This window comes from Malus sylvestris, chromosome 13 (genome assembly GCF_916048215.2).
Source record: "Malus sylvestris chromosome 13, drMalSylv7.2, whole genome shotgun sequence".
Classification (NCBI taxonomy): Eukaryota; Viridiplantae; Streptophyta; class Magnoliopsida; order Rosales; family Rosaceae; genus Malus; species Malus sylvestris.
Genome location: NC_062272.1, coordinates 5,544,492 through 5,562,858, shown reverse-complemented (window position 1 = coordinate 5,562,858; position 18,367 = coordinate 5,544,492). Strand labels below are relative to the sequence as shown.

Below are 18,367 nucleotides of genomic sequence, written 5' to 3'. Positions count from 1 at the left end.
CTAGTGGTATTCTTGTTCACATGTAAGTGAGATATTTTAAATTCAATTATCGACAAATAGGAATTTGAACCGTATTATTACTAGTCTATTATGAGGCTAAGCCCACCCCACTCCCCCTTAGTATTGAAAAACTTTTTATATACTCTCTGACACAGCACAGTTTAACGTCAATTTTTGTAGTAATATCATAAAACATTATATCAAAAGCATGAAGTGACATGATATAATCAATAGAGAGTCCAGCATTTTTCATCTTGGAAAGGTGTTAGGGCAATATAATTTTGTGGGACCCAATTGATTCCCTAAAGTTGAGATTTAAGTTGGACAAAAATGAAATGTAGTGTTATTTTATTGGATCTAATTGTAAAAAAGAGCTTGTTTAATGGAATGCTTTTCATGATTACAAAGTCAACCTATTCTTTTTAATAATACGTGGCAAGGGGAATATTAGAAACCTTTGTATATGTTTCTAGTTGCCATAGAAGATTTCAAGCCATAATTTTTTATTTTTTGGGTCAAATTCAAGCTATAATTCTAGACACCATAACAATAAAGTTGGTGTAAATGCATGCATCCACCTAGCAGTAGTTGTTGGAATGCGTCCTCAACAATTTTAAATGAGTAGAATGTAGGTTTTATTCATAAAAGGAATTAAGAAGAAGGTTTATGGTTTATGAATTGTGAAGACTTGTTAACTGTGTTAACATATGATCCTTTTTTACTTTCAAAATAGTACAAGCCAGACAAAAACCTAGAAAGGCCCAATAAAAGACAAGGTCCAAAGAAGAAAAGGAAATCCAAGGCCCAATGGAATTGGAAAGAGGCATTTCCGAGCACTGTAGCAGACCGCTTATCAGTCTAGTTAGACCAAGTAACATAAAACACTTTTCCGACTGACAAGAACACGTGAGAAGACTGACAACGTTATGGCACAAGACTCTAGGAACACGCCTACTCAAACACCAATTAGGCCATGTGTTGGCCACCAATCAAATGTAGAAGTGTAGGACATGACATAAGGTGGTCGAGCCATTGCTCGAAAAAGACATTATTGACTACTCATGGCCTAGCAAGTCGCTTGACATGTATTGACCTAGAAGAGTGTGCGATCCCGACTGAACGACTGTCACTTTGCCGCTGAATATCTGCTGATGGGTGAAAAGGTTGTCAGCACACCAGTCTACATAGCTAGCATATTAAATGCTAGAAAAGTAAATGTAGTGAGCCCAAGGATTTTTGGGTTCAGTGATGGCCTATATAAAAGGGTGAGAACCTTTTGTAATGGGGTCGGACGATTGAGAAGAGAGAGAATACTAGTCTTTAGTCGAGCGGTTACTTGTAACCTTCAAATCAATATAATACGAATAACACAGTGGATGTAGTCCAGTTTTGAGGGGTGAACCACTTAAATTTTGAGTCTATTTATTTCATAGCTTTGATCCAAGCCCACCAAGGGCTAATTGTTCTAGTTTTTTTTTTAAGGGACAACTGGTGGCAAGTCACGGTTATCTATCCCTTCCGGGGGCCGAGAAAACTCACAAAAGTATTTCAGCTTCCTCCTAGCCACAAGTCTAGCTTAATTGTTCTAGTTTGTTAACCTACAAATTTTAAACGTTAACAAATTGTCAATATGTGTATCGACAATTTATACCTTTAACTTTCGTATCATAAGTTTATGAAAACATTACATACGAAATTTTCTTATTGTAAATGTATGGAAACATAACACGTATTGAGGTTGGTTCAGTAATAAAGAACATACCATTTATGTTATATATAATATATCTATATCACTGCAACATTTTCTCTTGTTATTACCCAATACTGATACGAATTTGTCCTCTAATAAGTGACAGACAATCTAAATAAGAACTTTTGCAAGTGTACAGACTAACAATCGTAACTTAAGATTTTAATGTCTCTCAACGACTATCGATCGATGTTGCAAAAGATCTTACCATACATCGATGGCCAATCCACAATAAGCATGCTCAAGAGCAACTGTGATCAGGGGCGAACCGACTTAGGGACAAGGGGGGATCAGCTAATCCTTCGAACTTCGGTGAATCTTCATAGATGATTTGGGTGTTGTCCCTTTGAAGGTTGGGGTTGCCCTTCATATATGGCCTCCACAAATGCTTGATAAAATGTGTTAGAGAGGTGCTGCCCTTTACAATCTAGTCTTAATATAATTTATCTTTGGCTTATTTGTTGGTTGTGATTACAATTGTAAGAAGTAAAAAAAAGAACCAAGTAAAAGACAATCCAAAAATGCAAAGTAAATGAAATGGTAATTTTAGAGAATGAACAAGGCATCATCATTCTTGGACAAACATATTAATGTGGTGCAATGATATCAATCAATTTGTTAGTGTGTTCAAGATAAGTGTGTTCACAATGTTCTTTTGTTACACATTCATATGGGAGCAACCTTGAAATATATTAGTTACCCACGCAAATGAGGCATTAACAGGTGTGCAATATGTCTTTGCAAATGACTTCAAGCTTACCAAGACTTGATAAAATGATGATATACATGTTATTTTTGTTTTAAAAAATTTGCACGCTGCGCCTGCTATTCTTACTGACCCTCATAATAATATTTCCTGAATCCGCTACTAACTGTGACTAGCACAACTCAAATTGAATTATATTTTGATTAAACAATTTAGTTTGGGGTAAACAAATGAACAAGTGTGTACCAAACTCTGGGGGTGAAATTATGTCACAAACCAGAATCGATTGAGATCCAGCGAGGTGATCAAATTGCTTGTAAGAATACAATTACCCAATAATCTGCCCTATTTAGCGGTAATAATAAAATAAATAAATATATACATATATGTGTGTGTGTGACCATGGAAGAAAATATCGATAATATCGGCGATATATCGCCGATATTATCGGTTTTTCCCCAATCCGATGTTTTAAGTGATATCCAAGGGGTTTTCGTCCAAATTTCGTGATATTATCGTAAAATTTTAGAACTGTGCAAGTCAGAGACGAACACCGGAGCTTCTACAGCTCCGGCCGACTGTAAAACAACCCCCTAGATTCCGATCTAGGTATGAACATGAAATAGAAGACGAGAGGAACATTTTTATAACGTCCGTTTGCCGTGAAACGGCCAGAGGTGATCGGAAAGTTCTTCGACACCCACGGCCTCGCCGGAGATGGGTGTGCCTATTCCCGAGTTGATTTCATCCCAAAAACCTTGCAAAAAGACGAGATAGAACTTCAATTTCACATCTAAGCTTCGATCTAGAACATAAAAAGAAAAACCCGAAGCTTACCTAACCGGAGAAATTGAAGGAACTCGCCGGAGCAGGTGCGATGGTGTGCGTGTGGGTCTCGGTGCAGAGAGAAAAGATAGGTGTATGTGGGTATCGGTGCAGAGAGAAAGGAGAGGGAGGAGCAGAAGGCCGTGGTGTGTGTGTGGGTCTCGGTGCAGAGAGAAAGGAGAGGTGTATGTGGGTCTCGGTGCAGAGAGAAATGAGAGGGATGAGCAGAATGCCGTGGTGTGTGTGTGGGAGAAGGGAGAAGAGAGATCGAGAAATCTCTGTGTGTGTGTGGGGGGGGAGAAGGGAGAAGAGAGATCGAGAGATCTGTGTGTGTGTGGGGGGGGGGGAGAAGGGAGAATAGAGATCGGAGAAGGGAGAAGAGAGATCGAGAAGGATCGAGAGAGAGAGACAGAGGTCGTGTCTGCGTGTGTGATGTTTATGTGCGTGCGTTGTGTGCGTGTGTGGTTGTGTGCGTTGTGTGTGTGTGTGGGTTCCTCCTGTCAGGAGGACATATGACTCACTCAGGATTCCCGACAACTTTTACAATTATTTTGACAATTTCAGACCACTTTTACAATTATAACTTGTATTCTTTTCAGACCATGGATGGTGGTTTCATTCAAAACCGTGTGCCAATATTCTTTCAAAAGGTGGAGTATTAGAGCCATTCAGAGCATTTTCGTTTCTTCTTCTTCCCTTACCCTTTTCAAAGCTGCCATTGTGATATTCTTGCAAGAGGTGGAGTATCAGAGCCATTCAGAGCATTTTCGTTTCTTCTTCTTCCCTTACCCCTTTCAAAGTCATTCCAGATCCATTCCAGAGCTTGAACACAAAGGGTTCCATATTTAAAGTAAGTTTACAAACTTATATTTATATTATTATAATTTATACAACAACAAAAAAATTTGTGTGGACTCGTATGTTAATTTTTTTTAAGTAATTCATACTTGCATGTTAGTTTTTGTAAGTAATTAAGTAATGTTAACAATTACATGTTAATTTTTTAAAGTAATTAATACTTGCATGTTAGTTTTTGTAAGTAATTAAGTAATGTTAACAATTACATGTTAATTTTTTTAAGTAATTAAGTAATGTTGTATAATTATTCCCTAGGATAATTTTAATATTTTAATGTTATTTATTATTTTATTTCCCTTACCATTTTCAAAGTCATTCCAGATCCATTCCAAAGCTTGAACACAAAGGGTTCCATATTTAAGGTAAGTTTACAAACTTATATTTATATTATTGTAATTTATACAACAACAAATAAATTTGTGTGGACTCGTATGTTAATTTTTTTAAGTAATTAATACTTGCATGTTAATTTTTTTAAGTAATTAAGTAATGTTGTATAATTATTCCCTAGGATAATTTTAATATGTTTAATGTTATTTATTATTTTATTAATATTAGGTTTTATTATCAAATTGGATTATTATTCATTAATATTAGGTTTTTTTTATTATCAAATTGGATTATTATTCATTAAATTAGATTATTATCAAATTGGATTATTATTCATTAAATTGGATTATTCATTAAATTGGCTTATTATCAAATTGGACTATTCATTAAATTGGATTATTATTAAATTGAATTATTATCAAATTGGATTATTATTCATTAAATTGGATTATTCATTAAATTGGCTTATTATCAAATTGGACTATTCATTAAATTGGATTATTATTAAATTGGATTATTATCAAATTGGATTATTATTCATCACTATGTTTTATATTAGGATTATTTTTTTATCAAATTGGATTATTATTCATTAATATTAGGTTTTTTTATTATCAAACTGGATTATTCATTAAATTGGATTATTATTAAATTGGATTATTATCAAATTGGATTATTATTCATCACTATGTTTTATATTAGGATTATTTTTTTATCAAATAGGATTATTATTCATTAATATTAGGTTTTTTTTATTATTCATTAAATTGGATTATTATTAAATTGGATTATTATCAAATTGGATTATTATTCATCACTATGTTTTATATTAGGATTATTTTTTTATCAAATTGGATTATTATTCATTAATATTAGGTTTTATTATTCCATATTATTTTTTTAATTACTTAAATTTTTACAATCATTTTCTTTACTTCGTATTTAATTCTTCTGTAGAATAACTTTATTATTTAGGTTCTCTTATATAACCGTCATCACTACTATATTTTTTGGCCAAAAAATATTTGTCTAATTTTCATGAAAAATAAATGTAGGTACGTTTACGATGTCCAGTGGAGCTACTAAACGTGATCCAGCTTGGGAACATGGATACCCAATAGATGGAAACAAACATGGCACAATTTGCAAATATTGTGGTCGGGTAATGAAGAGTGGCGGAGTGACACGACTTAAGTACAATCTTAGTGGATTAGATCCAGCAAAAAATGTCCAACGATGCGATAATGTCCCCCAGAAGTGAAGGCATTCATCATCACATTATTAAAAAATAAAAAACAGCAGAAGGAAAAGATAACACAGGGAATGGAAAATATTCGAGCTGGGCTACGGGGAGAAGTCTATGGCCAAGCGATTGACAGTGATGATGATGACGATGAGGACGAATGTGATGATGACATGGGACCTGAAGAACGATGCAGTTTGAAACAAGCATTACGTGCCTTCAAACAATCAGCATGGGAAAGAGAACACCTTCATAAAATTCCTAATAGAGCACAAGGTTCCGGGACAAGTGGTGGTGCACAAATGAGACGGGGAGGCAGTCTTAGAGAATCACAACCAACACTACCAATAGCCCCAAATTTATATAAGTCATCCAAAGCACGTCAAAAGAGTGTTTGGAGTTATTTCACTGGAGGTAATGTGAATGAGGGAATTGGACGTCTAATTAGCAAGTTCTTTATCTATGAAAATGTCCTTGCTGCGAAGGCATCATCACATCATTTCAAAAATATGGTAGTGGGATGTCAACAGGCCGGTGTTGAAGTACAACCTCCCACTCCCTATGAGATAAGAAACAAATATTTGGATATGGAGTATAAAGACATTGGCGAGTATGTTAACAAGTTGAGGTCAAAGTGGGAAACTAATGGTTGCACAATCATGCGTGATGGATGGACCGGCCCGACCAGATTGTCTATCATAAACTTCATGGTATACTCCAAGGGAAAGACAATTTTTTTGAAGTCTGTTGATGCTTCAGACCATATAAAGAACTACAAGTATATTTACAAATTATTGTGGGATGTAATCATGGAGGTGGGAGAGCATAATGTTGTCCAAGTCGTGACCGACAACGGTTCTGCATTTGTCAAAGTTGGAAAAAAGTTAATGAAGCATCATAATGTGTTTTGGACATCATGTGCAGCACATTGTATTGATCTCATGTTTGAGGCAATGGGGAAGAGAGAGAATGTTGCTACTGTGGTCAAAAGAGCTAGAACGATCACAAATTATATTTACAATCACGGTTGGTTGTTGGCAAAGATGCGTGAATTTTGCAAAGGAGAAATTTTTCGTCCAGCTACCACTCGATTCGCCACCAACTATATTGCATTAGACAGCCTACTCAAGAAGAAAGCAGGGTTGAAGCAACTATTCACTAGAGACGATTGGGCCAACCACAATTTGAGCCGCTCAAATACAGGTCGTATGGTAGAAAGTATAGTGCTTGATCATGCTTTTTGGACTCAATCAGAACATGTGTGCCAAGTGTTTGAACCTCTTTACAAAGTTTTACGGATCGTTGACACAGAAGTGTATCCTACTATGGGGGCAGTATATGAGTTGATGCGTGCAGTGAAGGATGAATTGGAAAGAAAACATGGTGCAAGGTGGGTCATAAAGATAATTGAAGACCGATGGTATAAAACATTATACCACGATTTGCATGCAGTAGGTATAAATTATGTCATAATTTGCAATTCATTTCTTTAGTTGCATAAGTATTATTTCTCTTATTAGAGTATGTGTTTCTTTGAACAGCATATTATTTGAATCCCCGATACCAATACAGACCCGGTGTTGGAGATGATGATAACTTTATACGTGCTGTACATAATGTATACTCTAAATTAGACCCTGCATCACCAGCAGTTGGCCAATTTGGAAATGAGGTACACAATTACTTAAATTATAATAATTACTTTGTTGGATTAAACTAACACGATTTATTGAATTCAGCTAACATGGTTTAAAGATGCAAGAAGAACTTTTGGAGAACCAACATCAGTTGCTGCTCGAACAAATATGTCTCCTAGTGAGTATAAACATATTTCACTATAAGTTTATAATAGAATTTGTTGGAGTTATTAGGCTTATCAACATTGTTTTTCATTGTAGCTGAATGGTGGATCATGTATGGGACCGATGCACCAACTGTGAGAAAGTTAGCAATCAAAGTATTATCACAAACAACTTCCTCATCTGCCTGTGAAAGAAATTGGAGCACATTTGCACTCATACACACAAAGCAAAGAAATAAGTTGGCTCATAGTAGCTTGGAAAAATTAGTTTATTGCTACTACAACATGAAGCTTCAAATTCAAGATAAGGAAGCAGAAATAGATCTTGTCGACCGTGGTGACCCACTAGATGTGTTTGATATTGTTGGTGAAGATGATGATACAGAGGGTAACCAACTTTTTCAATGGATTAGACCTCTTCATTTAGATGATGATGAAGGCAACCTAGCTCCCAGAGTTGCTGAAGAAGCACATAATGAAGGGATAAATGTAGAAAGAGTATTAGAGGAGGAGGTGGGATCTAGCAGCGCTGACTCTTTGGAAGAACTTTTATGCCCAAGACCAAGAAACACTGGAATTCCACCTTCTTCCAATCCTACACAACCACAACATTGTGCTGATACTAATGATAGCTCTAGTATAAGATCAGGAGACTCACCTACCACCAGAGGTGGGAATGATGAAGGACATAGTGAAGCTGGAGGTAGTGGTGGTGGATATGGAAGCTATTATGGACCACCTCCCGGATTTATGAGCCCCTTCACTGGTGAGGCAAACTTCACGCATGCAACACAGGATGATGACCATGGCAGTAAGCGGGCAGAACCAGGAATTGGTGCCATAGGGAAGGATTATACTCGCAGAGAAAGAGGCAAGGGGATTTTGCCAAGTCAAGAAGATGACTCGTTATCTAGAACTTCGGACTCTGTTGGAATGGGAAGTAGTAACTATGGTAATACTCATAACCAACCATTTCCCTACCCTTCATATCTCATTCCTGTTGGGATGGAATCGAGCGACTCATGGAAACAATCCGAGACTCAATCTTCAAATGATTTTGCTTATGGACAATGTCAACCAATCTCAGATCCATATGGGTGGCATGTTAACAATTACATGCAAAATTATTTTGGGGATTTATCATTTGATAACTACTCTTCACAATACACTCACTCTACACATAGAGATGATGAAGATAATCAAAATTTTGAACCTCATAGGAACTCTATGTGGTACTAAGTCACTCATGTATCTTACCATGCAATGTATAAAGTGTAAAATATTGTACTAATTCATTATATATAAATGATTATGGTGTGTTTAGACTTCTTTCATTAATTACTACATATTTTCTACACTCACAATGTTTGTCAGCTCGCTATATAATCAAATTGATAATGTTAAATCCATCATGCAATGTATTTCCTTCCAATTTTTTGTGATAAACTAATAGATAATTGACTAAATAAACATCCTGCAAAGTTTCAATAAAAATTTCCAAGTTTTTCTTACAATTTCCGTGGTTTCCATGTAATTTTTATCGATATCGATATTATCCCGATATTTCCATCGATATTTTCGTGTTTTCAGACTACCGATATTTCCGATATTACCAATATTTTCTTCCTTGTGTGTGACTACGAGAGAGATGGAAAATCAATCTTGGAAGTAATGGTGATATCCCAAAATATTTGATATTATACAGTGTCTGAAAAGAAAATAATTTTTAGAATTTTGGTAGCAAAACTCGGGAAAAAAAGCCTATTGTATGGGAAATAGTTCAAGAAGTTATACAAGAGCATCCCGTGTTATTAAATAAGGCGTATACTTTGTATAAATTAGGCATGCAAGTGTTCCAACCCATTTTAATAGAAGCACTTTTTAACATCTGAAAAAGTTTTTAGCAATTCTGAAAGGTCTAGTAGTAGTTATTTTCATGCCCTTTTATGAGGAAGATGAGTCAGTAAGCAAAATATATATCCCACCTTTTAAGGGGTCGATTTTAGTGGATGTTACAAGATTCTGTGCTTTTCTTTTAAGCTTTTGATCATTTTCCTAATAATCAAAACCCAACTGCTGATTTGAGTGATTAATTAGTTTAGTAGTTTAAGCATGCACAAACAAAACACTAACTTTTCCCACCAAAAAATAAACATTTTGTATTAAAATCAAATGAAAATATATCCAATTATGATCATTATAGTAGCAACTTCTTAGTTCTCACAAGTGCCTTCATGTTTGGTACAAAAATATATCCAATTATCAATCAATTGTCTATTGTGCAGATTAAATGTTTAGAGAATCAGGTAGTTGATAGTGTTTATTAGTTTTCGTAGACAATTGATGTTCACTTTACACTAAGCTAACTTACAGAAAAAAGAGTTTGAACTCAAAGTTAGAAGAAGAGCACATCCATCCTAACCAATGTTTGCTTGGTGTGCATTGTTTTAAGAAAAATAGCGGTCTCAAGTCAACAAGGTTCTCCACTTTGCGAAAATCGAGAAGAAATGTCTATCGTATGCAGTTTTACTCTTAATTTACAAAAAAGTTGTTTCCACAACTGGAACTCGTAACGTTTTGGTGTGCATTGTTTATCTAAAGAAATTGCTAGCCTATGGCCTACCACATGATGTTTTCATCCTTAATTGTTCAGCGTGAGAGGTTTTTCAATGTGACGGGAATACGAGGTAGTACATCATGTGTGATTATACAACTTGTGGGATATGTGTGTTCAAAAGTTAATAACTTAAAAAATAAAAATTTCATATTTTATATAAAAACACGTGATGTATCACTCGTGTTCCGATTATAATAAAAAATTTCTCGTTGAGCAGCACCTTCCCTAAACGCCATTGGAGTGATCAGATTCCTTTTTAATATTTTATTATTCCCATGGTATCCCATTCCTCGGTTCAGTCAATTGTGCCCCTCTCAAGACTTCCTTTGTGGTTGAAAAAAATAAAAGGTGTTCTCATTGCCTGTTTGGTAAAAGAGATATCAATCAGTCGTAAAGAGATATCCATCGACATTTAATATTATGATTTAGAGATATTTTTTATTTATTTATAAATTATAAGTAAGAAATCTTATGATTTACTATCATCAAAAATAAATTCAAACTAAATTATTATGATTAATACATTATGAGTCTTAATCAATTTCTAATCTCTTAATGTAGATAATACGAGTTTTAAAAAAATCACACTCTTCGTGCAAAAAAGTGAGATGCCATATCTTTAAAGAAAAAGAAGAATCATTCACAGCTTGATTCTATCTCTTTTTCCTACAAAAAGACACGTATAAAAGTACTTTCTAGTCTTGCATCTCTTTTAAGTATTGTGAATAAGATCCGTAAAATAAAAGGGGTCTTTTGATATAGGTTCAATTGAACTAAAAATTGGACCTATTTTAAAATCAAAAGTTACTAAAAATTGGATCTATTTCAAAATATAGACTATAAAATTGGACCTCTTTCAAATTTTCCCAAAATAAAAACACTTCTCATTAGGGCAGATATTTAACAATGGAGGTGTAACATACATCATATATGATACAATTTTCTTTTTGATGAAATATATGATACATTTTGATAGATTGCAAAGAAATGTGTTTACTATATGGTTACTAAAGCTAATATATGACATTGTTTTAAAGCTTAAATGTTAAAATTGTCTGTGTGTTCTAGTCATTCAGTTCTTGTGTTTTCAATTTGGTCCTTGCGTTTATCTCCATTAGCAAATTAAGGACATTTCCATCTAATTCATGTAATTTTTTTTAATTATAAATTATTATAAACTTATTTATGAAATTATAATTTATTTGATTTAAAATATTTAAAATGAAATAAAATTAAAAATTAAAAGAAAATTTATTCTCCTCCCAACTCTCCGACCTCTTGTCTAACATTACCCCATATCTTTTCTATGTCACAATCTTAATCATTTTTTCAGATTGGAAGTTTTATTTCTTATAAGTGTTATTCTCATTTATTTGCATTTTTCTTTAAAGACAAAAGGTAATTATTTCTCATATGATTTTTCTTATGAGTTTTTTAAAATAGATTGAATGAAATGTCTTTAATTGGCTAACAGAGACAAACACATGGACTAAAGTGGCCATATGGCTACAACACATAGACCGTTTTGACATTTAAGCCTTATTTTAACGTCATTTAAAGGTAATTTTAGTCTTTCCAAACTACTGTGAAGCGAAACGAAAATTATAAAATATAGTGTTATTTATATATTCATTTTTATCTTCCACACACTCTTGTTACTCTTTGGTTATTGATCTTCTTGAATTCATTCGATTGGACGGTCGAAAATTAAGAGGGTTGTATGAGAAGTAAAAATAGGTGTGTAGATAACATTATCTATTCTAAAATGAGCTTATTGCATGGAAAATAATCGTAGGATCTAATGATTAAAAATTCAACGATCATGGATCATAGTCTATGGTATGTGTAGATCCATAATAAAGAAACTTAAACAAACAATTATAAGTAAGAGTTTTGTGTTCAATTGTGATTCGTTTTCAACCTTAATTGCATGACCGAATATGCTCCACTTCGTACATCTAGTTACGGTGAACTGACATATAGGCTATCCATTACCTTCCATATTCTAGCCCGTATCGACCCAACCCGACCCGATGAATGTATTTGGGACAATGCCGAGTTGCGACCCCACATTATCAACGGTCTTTTGATAATCATGTCAGATGAATGGTAACAGACTCTTTTAAAAATGAGATTGTTTATTTACTTAATAATACAGTCTAGTGGTATTTCTGTTCATATAGGTTCGATTCTCGCTAAAGGCGAATTTGAACCACATTATTGCTAGTTAATTATAAGGCTAAGCCCACCCCACTCCCATTTAGAATCGAAAAAAAAAGTGAGACTTTTTATAGACTCTCTGGCACTACATAGTTTAACGTAAATTTTTGTACTAATATCATAAAACATTGTATCAAAAACATGAAGTGATAAAGAGTTTAACATTTTTCATCATGTAAAGGTGTCAGGGCAATATAATTTTGCGAGACCTAATTGATTCCCTAAAGTTGAGATTAAGTTTGACTAAAATTAAATGTAGTGTTATTTTATTGGATCTAATTGTAAAAAAGAGCTTGTTTAATGGAATGCTTTTCATGATTACAAAGTCAACCAGTTCTTTTTAATAATACGTGGCAAGGGGAATATTAGGAACCTTTGTATATGTTTCTAGTAGCTTTAGAAGATTTCAAGCCATAATTTTTTATTTTTTGGGTCAAATTCAAGCTATAATTTAAGACACCATAACAATAAGGTTGGTGTCAATGCATGCATCCACCTAGTAGTAGTAGTAGGAATGCATGCGTCCTCAACAATTTTAAATGAGTACAATGTAGGTTTTATTCATAAAAGGAACTAAGAAGAAGATTTATGGTTTAATGAACTGTGACGACTTGTTAACTGTGTTAACACAGGATCCTATTTTTACTCTCAAAATAGTACAAGCCAGACCAAAAACCTAAAAAGGCCCAATAAAAGACAAGGCCCAAAGAAGAAAAGGAAATCCAAGGCCTAGTGGAATTAGAAAGAGGCATTTCCGAGCACTGTAGTGGACCGCTCATCAGTCTAGTTAGACCAAGTAACATAAAACACTTTTCCGACCAACAAGAACACATGAGAAGACTGACAACGTTATGGCATAAGGCTCTAGGAACATGCATACTCAAACAGCAATCAGGCCATGTGTTGGCCACCAATCAAAGGTAGAAATCTAGGACATGATATAAAGGTGGTCGGGTCATCGCTCGGAAAATACATTATTGACTACTCATGGCCTAGCAAATCGCTTGGCATGTATCAACCTAGAAAAGTGTGCAATTCCGACTAAACAACTGTCACTTCACCGCTGAATATCTGTTGATTGGCGAAAAGGTTGTTAGCATGTCAGCACACCAGTCTACATAGCTAGCATATTAAATGCCAGAACATAAATGTAGTGAACCCAAGGATTTTTAGGTTCAGTGAGGGCCTATATAAAAGGGTGAGAACCTCTTGTAATGGAGTCGGACGATTGAGAAGAGAGGATACTAGTCTTTAGTCGAGCGTTACTTGCAACCTTCAAATCAATATAATATGAATAACACAGTTGATGTAGTTCAGTTTTAAGGGGTGAACCACTTAAATCTTGAGTCTATTTATTTCATAGCTTTGATCCAAGCCGTCCAAAAGCTAATTGTTCTAGTTTGTTAACCTACAAATTTTGAACATTAACAAACTGTCGATTTGTGTATCGACAATTTATACCTTTAACTTGTATCATAAGTTTATTACATACGAGCTTTCTTATTGTAAGTGCATGGAAACATAACACGTATTGAGGTTGGAAGACTACAATTACCCAATAATCCGCCCTATTTAGCGGTAATAATATATATATATATATATATATATATTTGTGTGTGTGTGTGTGTGTGTGTGTGTGTGTGACTACGAGGGAGATGGAAAATCAATCTTGGAAGCGATGGTGATGTCCTAAAAGATTTGATATTATACAGTGTTTGAAAAGAAAATAATTTTTAGAATTTTGGTAGCAAAAGTCCAAGCATTAGGAAGAGTAATGTTGGTCCCACCTCAGATTATTTTCGGACTTCCAAATCTCCTCAATTCTATCTATTGTCTCTTGTTGTATTGGTACGAATTGTATTATTTCATTCAGTGTTTCGAGCTGTTCTTATTATATTGAAAAATTTCTAAAAATCATTTCGTTTAAACAATGTTTCCTACTTCCATGCTTCATGGCCATAGTGTTGTACGATGGTATATAATAATTAAGGGTCTTTTAATAATAGTTTTATTTTGAATATATTATTTTATCGTTTTATTATAACTATTAGATGACTTTGACTTAATCTTTTCATTACATAAATTTTAAAATTTAAACTCATTCAACAACAATTAAGAATGATGAGCAAAAATATTTTCTTTTAGTTTTAATAGTTAGTTTTTGTTAATTCGTTTGGTAACAATTTTAAAGATAGTAAGAGCTGAAAAATAAAATATTAAGATCATCTCCATAGAGATGTTAAATTCCATTTTTATAGCTGATGTGACAAAATAATATTTTATAAAGATTATCATACGGATCCTTAATAATTATATTGCTATTTAGTATTAGGTTCGAGTGATATTCTTCTTTACTTGTATAAAAGATGTCTTAGGTCCAATTATCGCAAAAAAACGAATTTAAACCGCATTATTGCTGCTAGCTTATTGTGAGACTTAGATCACTCACACACACTCATAGTGTAGATAACACCTTAATCATGAGGAATTGTTTAATGTGGTAGGAACACAAATTGGTAAATCAAGTGTCAAAAATTAATTGATTGAATTATTTTTTTTTTAAGTTTGAAACCAATTGCATTATTACACTTAGTGTATTAAACGTGTTTTGAACAAACTGAAAAAAATAGCTCCCTACCCACAACAACAAGTTAACAACAGGAGTAGGATTCTCTCTCCTATTTTTTTCCCTCCCCTACCCTCCCTTCCTATTTGAACAGTCATGTTTAAATCACGTTAACATCTTATATTAATTTTGTTTATAACAAGATAAAAACAAAATAAGAGAATATAAAATGAGAGGATAGAAGATGATGAAAAGAGGAAGAGAAAGAATCATAGTCCTTAACAACAACAATTACCAATAAAAAGTAGTAAAAAAAACCAATATTAATACAAAGTTGAGAAAAAATGGAAAGGACCTACGGAGCACGAGGTAGCACGTGGAAGGAGAGGCGGTGGGGCAATCCAAAGATTCGCGAGGAGATATTGCCTGCCAAGTCTTTTTACAACAAAACAAAACGCTGGAACCACTCGTGGAAGCTCACAGGGTCACTCTGTACGACCCTCACCAGTAAATGCCACCGGCGGAACCCTCTCCCTCTTATTTTACCCGCGTTTTCGCGCGCCGGTCCAAATTTGCCAAATTCCGCCCCTCGCCCCAAGGTTTTGACGGCGCAGTCCACCGCTGACCGCCGGTCAACGAAAATTAGGGTTATATGTAATCAATTCGTCAAAATTAAGAAGAAAAGGAGAAATAAAAATCAAAGTATAATTAATATGTGATGTAAGTAAGGTACGTTTGGTACGTGAGACGGAACAGAATTGAGTGGGACGAGTCGTTCCGTTCCATATTTGATGTGCCTAAAACGGGTGGAACGTGATGTTCCACTGGACGAATTTTGGGTGAATTTTCGTTCTGTCCCACCCCCTGGAACGACTCGTTCCACATCCGTGGAACACAAAATTATAACATATCCTTCTCCTTCTTCCTCCTTGTTTCCATCCAAGGACATCTTTACTCCCTCTCCATTCTGTCCCATCATGTCCCATCCCATTCCTTTCCGTCCTGTCATGTCCCATTCCGTTCCGTCTCATCCTATCTGCATACCAAACGATACATAAATGTATGATCACATGGACATTGAGCCAAACAGATTAAAATTAGTTTGTAATCTTACACAAGATTGTAGTCTAAAAGTGACCATTTTTATGGACGAAAATAAAGTTTTCTATGAATTTAAAATTAACAACCTAGCGATGTGATACATTTAACGTATCGATACAAGATTGGTCGAAAATAAATATGAATAGTTAAATTGTTACAAGATCAAGAACGTATCGGTACATATAGCGACTCAAGAGTAAAAACAATAAGTTTGAAAACTTTAAATTGATTCGTGCATATATTTTGTCGTCGATAGTTTTTATGATTTTGGTATAACTATCCTATCATCTGTTAATAAAAAGTTGACAAGATAACAATTTGATATCGATGACGTACTATGAAACTGATTATTTTAACAATTGAGAATCGGAAAATGATCGTTTTGACCCTATATTATTTTTTAAATGTTTTGATTGGGAGGATGGCACCAAAGTGGATTTGAGAATCTCACCGTTTAATAAATTAAAATTAAACAAATATAATAAAGTAGATTTTGAGATTTGTTAGAGAGAAAGATTTGATTTGGCGAAAGAGACCAATACTATATTAAGAGAGAGAAACCCCCCACACTCTTGTGCCTGTGACGCTGACAGACAGCTTCCACCTTCGCCATTTCTCTCCTCCATTTTCTACTGTATAAAACACCGCCCGCAGAAAGCACAGCAACCCTCGTTTCGTTTGTCAGATTCCAATCCGTACGATGGCGAGGAACGGCGTCGTTTCATGGCGGAGGAGGTCGGAGAAGCTCGACCTCTCGCCGCCGTTGATTTCGGAAGAAGCTCACGTGCTCGCCGTCGACGACAGCCTCGTCGATCGCAAGGTCATCGAGCGGTTGCTCAAAATCTCCTCCTGCAAAGGTAGAATCTGAAAACAGAGTTACATTTCTGGAAACGTCGTCGTTTTTTGTTTTCTGTGTTTTTGAACTCGGATCTTTTTTTGGGTACAGTGACGGCTGTTGACAGCGGAAGACGAGCTCTGCAGTTCCTCGGCCTGGACGAGGAGAAGAGCTCCACCGTCGGATTCGACGTAAGTTCGATCAACGACTCCTAGTTTCCATCGGTAAAATTTCAATCTTTTCGAATAAAATTTTTGATTCTCTGTAATTATCTCCAGGGGTTGAAGGTGGATCTGATCATCACGGATTACTGTATGCCCGGAATGACCGGCTACGAATTGCTCAAGAAAATCAAAGAATCTTCCGCATTCAAAGAGATTCCCGTCGTGATTATGTCATCCGAGAACGTTTTGGCGCGCATAGACAGGTAATTTATTTTTCCCCCGAAATTAATGTTTAATTGATTAATTATCCAATTTTTTTCGAGATTAGTTGGTTTTTGCAATTAATTTCGATTTTAAATTTAAATTTTGGGTTACTTTTGTGTTCGGCAGGTGTTTGGAAGAAGGCGCGGAGGATTTCATAGTGAAACCGGTGAAGTTAGCGGACGTCAAGAGGCTGAAGGATTACATGACGACCGCGAGGGATGTCGGAGTGGAGGAGAGCGGCGGAGGAATGAACAAGAGAAAGCTACGGGAGCCGTGTGATCTGATGATGCCCTCATCACCGCCTTCCATTTTATCGTCGTCTCCTTCGTCGTCCTTATCGTCGCCGTCTAAATCTCCGTCGCCTCCCATGTCATCGTCGTTCTCGGCTCCATCGTCGCCCACGTCGCTTGATTCTCCGATCCGACGGTTCAAAATGACCAACGCTGATTAGATCAATCGGACCCGATTGTACCGCGATCGCGCTTTTTTTCTTCGGGGCCAAACTGCAATTACCCGTTTAAACGGTTTTTGATGAATTATTTTCCTTTTTTGTGTTTGTTTTTTTTTCTTTGGCTATGATTTATTTTGTTTGTTTATATGACTATTAGTAACAATATTAATACTACTGAAACTGATTAACTGATTACATTTCTGATCTTCAATTCAAAATTTAACTCCGTCTATTTTCCGCTTGAATGTGTTGTGTGGGACGGATAATGAATATTTTTTTTTTAGATGTCTACTTATTTATGTGATTTCGTATGCGTCAGTAAACGAATTAAAATATACGAATTGTATGTGATGGTAAAAAATACAAAAAGTCACAAAGGGAATAGTTGGGTTCTTTCGAATCTTAACCTCTCGTGGTTACTCGAGGAAGTATACCCCTTTTAGTACACACAACGTGATACAAAAATGTTCTTCTGGCAAAGAAAAATGATCTGGTGTGAAATCGCTTTTACGATACACTCACGCTTTGGATTAGAATAACTTTGAATATCGCTTTTGTTAACCGTGCTAAATAGCAACATTAGAGAACGTTAGGTTTGCTTCAAAATTCAAACAAAAAAAATTAAGAAACAAAAAA

At 35.0% G+C, this 18,367-nt stretch overlaps 1 protein-coding gene across 1 annotated transcript; it reads left to right on the top strand.

Annotated features, from left to right (window-relative positions):
• The first annotated feature begins 16,553 nt into the window (after nt 1–16,553).
• LOC126596144 (two-component response regulator ARR5-like) lies at nt 16,554–17,976 on the top strand. Its single transcript, XM_050262635.1, has 4 exons — nt 16,554–16,874; nt 16,964–17,043; nt 17,131–17,279; nt 17,407–17,976. Exons 1-4 carry the CDS (start codon nt 16,718–16,720, stop codon nt 17,729–17,731), a joined length of 711 nt encoding a protein of 236 aa, XP_050118592.1. The 5' UTR covers nt 16,554–16,717; the 3' UTR covers nt 17,732–17,976.
• Nucleotides 17,977–18,367: the final 391 nt, after the last annotated feature.

Coding starts and splice junctions, on each gene's coding strand:
- LOC126596144 (XM_050262635.1), top strand. CDS start 16,718: ATGGCGAGGAACGGCGTCGTTTCATGGCGGAGGAGGTCGGAGAAGCTC. Junction 17,044..17,130: donor GCTCCACCGTCGGATTCGAC/GTAAGTTCGATC, acceptor AATTATCTCCAG/GGGTTGAAGGTGGATCTGAT. Junction 17,280..17,406: donor GTTTTGGCGCGCATAGACAG/GTAATTTATTTT, acceptor TGTGTTCGGCAG/GTGTTTGGAAGAAGGCGCGG.